Raw genomic sequence first — 4,161 nt, forward strand, 5'->3', positions numbered from 1 at the left:
CGCCATCACTAACAGGGACGTTGTAGAGTGTCCTCTGGTGGACAGACTATGTAACGCCATCACTAACAGGGACGTTGTCTGTGTCTTCCTCGGGGGTGTAGTGGACGTTGACTCACTTAAAGCAGGCGTGACACCTCAGGATGTAGTTCCTCGCCTCTTTGATCAGCATCCCGTTGACGGAGAGGACGTGGAGTCCCATCTGGATCAGAACGTTCTGGAAACAGGAGACAGAGTTTCATATTTAAAACAACAACAATCCTTTAAGTGTTCCTCGGGTATGTATGACATAACCAGTAAACAATGACACAATGACACAAACACACACACACACACACGGCGTCCGTTACCTGCATGGCGAAGTCGGTGGTGAGACACCCGACGGTGACGTCTGCCGGAGCCGTCCAGTCCCCCGACTCCATCTTCACCTGCCGGATGTTACCGGGCGTGATCCAGCCCCCCCCGTCCTCGTCCTCCTCGTCTTCAGGCTCGTTCTCCTTGTCCTCGTCGTCTGATTGGTCGCCTGGCTGCGGCGCCGTGTCCAACCCGCTCTCGGACGGCGAGGAGGCGGAGTCCGCTTTCTGAAAGACAGACGGACAACATCACTTTTAGGTCATATGTCTGTCTTTCCGTCTGTCTCTGGGTCTCTATCTTTCCATCTCTCTGTCTGTCTCAACTCCAACAGACCCCAATGGACTCCCATAGACCCCCACGGACCCCCACAGACCCCCGGCCTGAGTGGAGTCCCCCTGAGACTCACCAGCAGGTCCAGCAGGCCGTCGTCGATGGAGGCCAGCGGTTCTCTCCAGAACTGGAAGCTGTTGAACTCGTCGCGGTCCGTCTGTTTCGGTTTGTTCTTCGAATTCAGAACCTCCACCGGGTCCTGGAGGGGGACCAGCACACAGACCGGTCTAGTTTCAGTCTCATGCACAGCAGGTTTTCCTCCTTGGACCGTCTGGTACGGGACAGCTTCTCTTTCTCAATAAAGCTCTGAACAGTTTCTCTAACCCCGCGTTGTCTTCACGTCAAAACTGAAAATCAACTGTTTTTGTAATCAATGTTTTTATCTTTTTCTTACGTTTTTGTCCCTTTTTTACCTTTAACACTACGTAACACTAACTTATTAACTTTAGATTTTGTTATTTTTGTAATTTATGGTCAATAAACCTCATTTATAGGAAATTATACCTAATGTTTGAGTTAGAAAAGCAGAAATTAGGAATTATTGAGACTAAAATTAAAGGAATGGAATATGTCTGGGGACAACATGAGGACGACATGAGGACAACATGAGGGCAACATGAGGACAACATGGGGACAACATGGGGACAACATGGGGACGACATGAGGACAACATGAGGGCAACATGGGGACAACATGGGGACAACATGAGGACAAAATGAGGGCAGCATGAAGAAAACATGGGGACAACATGGGGACAACATGGGGACAACATGAAGACAACATGAGGACAACATGAGGACAACATGGGGACAACATGAGGACAACATGGAGACAACATGAGTACAAAATGAGGGCAGCATGAAGAAAACATGAAGACAACACAAGGGCAACATGAAGACAACATGAGGACAACATGGAGACAACATGAGGACAACATGGGGACAACATGGGGACAACAGGGAGACAACATGAGGACAACATGGGGACAACATGGGGACAACATGAAGACAACATGAGGGTTAAGCCATGTACCACCTGACCAACAGACTGCAAAAAAGGGGGTCTAAGATGAGACGAGGACGTCTGGACGTCTCTAAGTCTGTAGTCCATTAAAGTAGCGTTTTATACACAGAATAATGGTAAAGAATTTTAAAATTAATTTTCAAGGAAACTTGTAATATTACATATTTTAGGGACTTATGTCCCTCTGGGGGACACGCTGAATAAGACAACGTCCCAATAAGGGTGTGCATGGACTTATCTCCCTCTGGGGGACACGCTGAATAAGACAAAGTCCCAATAAGTGGCGTGTCCCTGAGACTCACCAGCAGATCCAGCAGCTCGGTGCCGATGGATGGCAGCGGCGCTCTCCAGAACTGGAAGCTGTTGAACTCGTGGCCGTCCTCCGTCTCCTCTGTCGTCTCCGTCCGTCGGACGTTCACACTGTCCGCGGGTTTCTGGGGACAGGTTTAGGCTTCATTACTCCACTCAGCGTTGAGGTTTAGAGAAGTCTGGTGAGAGAGCGGTGAGTCTTTACCTTGGCGGGGAAGTGGAAGCCTGCGACGTTGAGGGGGGTCTCTGGGTGGCGCTGTGTGGTCTGGATGTTAACCTGCAACACAAAACACTCTAATGGTACTGAAACTACACCTGGACACATAGGACTCCACCACGGGGGACGGGTGGGGGGGCGGGCTTACAGAGCTTAGAGGAAATCAGAAGAAGATCTTTATGAGGAATAACCCCTTGAGATGGAGCAGCTGGTTTTTGAGGGCGTCCCTAATCCTCGTGTTGGCCTCGGGTCAAAATTTGACAAATTTTCTGATCATCACAAAAAATAAATGGGCCTTCGAAATAAGCTGTAAATGTCATCATGAGAAATACCAAACAACTTTGGAAAATACATTTAAAAAAAAGGACCTAATAAATTGAAGAAGTGACAAAAATGTCAGAAAAATTTGATAATTTCTTTTCATGGTCAACGGGAAGAAAACACGAGGATTAAAGGCTAAAAATACATTACAGTCCCAATTAGACATTAAAAACATACATATCACAAACATACTGACAGACAAAAGCTCTCCACCAATAGGCAATAAACAGATAAGGTCATTAATATAAGAATAAAATTATATAAATAAGAAAAAAACAAGTTTAAGTATCAAGAATGAGGAAAACAGCTTGTATGTAAATATTTAAGAAATTAGCATAAAGCGCTGAACACAAAAATTTGAATGTTGATACTTTATGAAAAAGCGTTTTTTTCTCGTTAACTCTGCTGATAATCTACATCAACACGGAGCCGTGACAACCAAAGGTACCGCCATGTTAACCGGGAGGACGGTAACTTCGGGAGCCGGAGACGTGACACGTGTTTTTAATAAAAACAAAGGAGACGCATTGAATGAGGAGGCGAGTCCAAACTTTTGGCTCAAAATAAGTCATATTTCTTTTTGGAGGAGTTTAAAACACGGTCCTGAATTTATGTATATTTTTAGATTTATGAATATGAGACGTACCTAATAAAATAAAAAGATTAACAATATTAAATTCATTTCTATCTTTACATTCTAAACATGTAATAACTGGTTCCCTTAGAGTGGGATTGTCTGTGTTGTTGACGACGAGACGCAGGCGTCCGACGATCGGAACGAAAACATCGGAAACAAAGTGAGAAAAAATTTGAAAAATGTTGCAAAAAAAAAAAACAAAAAAAAAACGTTGAATAGAAGCAGCAAAATCGTAATTTTTTTTTATTTTAAATGTTGGAAAAAAGCATCAAAAAAAGCGACAATTTTAGTAAAAGTGAGAAAGTAAAAAATGAGACATGACTATAGAAACCGAACGGGGTTTGTCTGAACGTCTGAGGTCCGTCCGGGGTACCTTGATCTGCGGCTCCTTCTTCAGGTGCTGGGCGCCCACGTGCTCCAGCTCCAGCTGGTAGGTCAGAGCCAGGACCTTGATGTCGGTCGCCGACAGACTCGGGTAGTCTCCGGTCTTCTTGGAGAACTCCGTCACTGAGACAAAGGACACAAGCAGAGAGTGAGACAGATGTCTCGGGAGGACTGGGACATCTCTGCATGGACGGAGAAGAGAGACAAAAACATTGGAAAAAATGGAAAAAGAGACAAACATTGAAAAAAGAAAAACTGGGAAAAAGAGACAGAAACGTTGAAAAAAAAAACTAAAAATTTGAAAAAGAGAGAGATTGAAGAAGAAGAAAAGACAGAAACATTGGGGAAAAAATGGAAAAACATAGTAAAACAAAATTGAATAAAAGAAACAAAAATTAAGAAAAAGAAAAACTAAAAACTGTGTGTGTGTGTGTGTGTGTGTGTGTGTGTGTGTGTGTGTGTGTGTAAATGGTCATGTGATGTGCGATGTCAGACGTGTTAATATGGACGTGGATGAGGGAGTGTAGACGTAGCTTTAGTTACCCAGTCTGATGTGTTCATGTCTAAAGGATGAGGGGGTGTAGACGTA

The 4,161-nt window shown here is 44.4% G+C and overlaps 1 protein-coding gene across 1 annotated transcript; it reads right to left on the reverse strand.

Annotated features, from left to right (window-relative positions):
* Positions 1-69: 69 nt before the first annotated feature.
* On the reverse strand, positions 70-4,158 carry LOC117940877 (RNA-binding protein NOB1-like; the record flags this gene model as incomplete). The annotated part of the gene is made up of 7 exons (XM_034865998.1): positions 70-214; positions 348-578; positions 758-880; positions 2,007-2,138; positions 2,219-2,290; positions 3,562-3,695; positions 4,116-4,158. Coding segments are annotated over 7 exons (837 nt in total), but the record flags the coding sequence as incomplete, so codon positions are not given.
* Between the last annotated feature and the right edge of the window lie 3 nt (positions 4,159-4,161).

This window comes from Etheostoma cragini, unplaced genomic scaffold (genome assembly GCF_013103735.1).
Source record: "Etheostoma cragini isolate CJK2018 unplaced genomic scaffold, CSU_Ecrag_1.0 ScbMSFa_359, whole genome shotgun sequence".
NCBI classification, from domain to species: Eukaryota; Metazoa; Chordata; class Actinopteri; order Perciformes; family Percidae; genus Etheostoma; species Etheostoma cragini.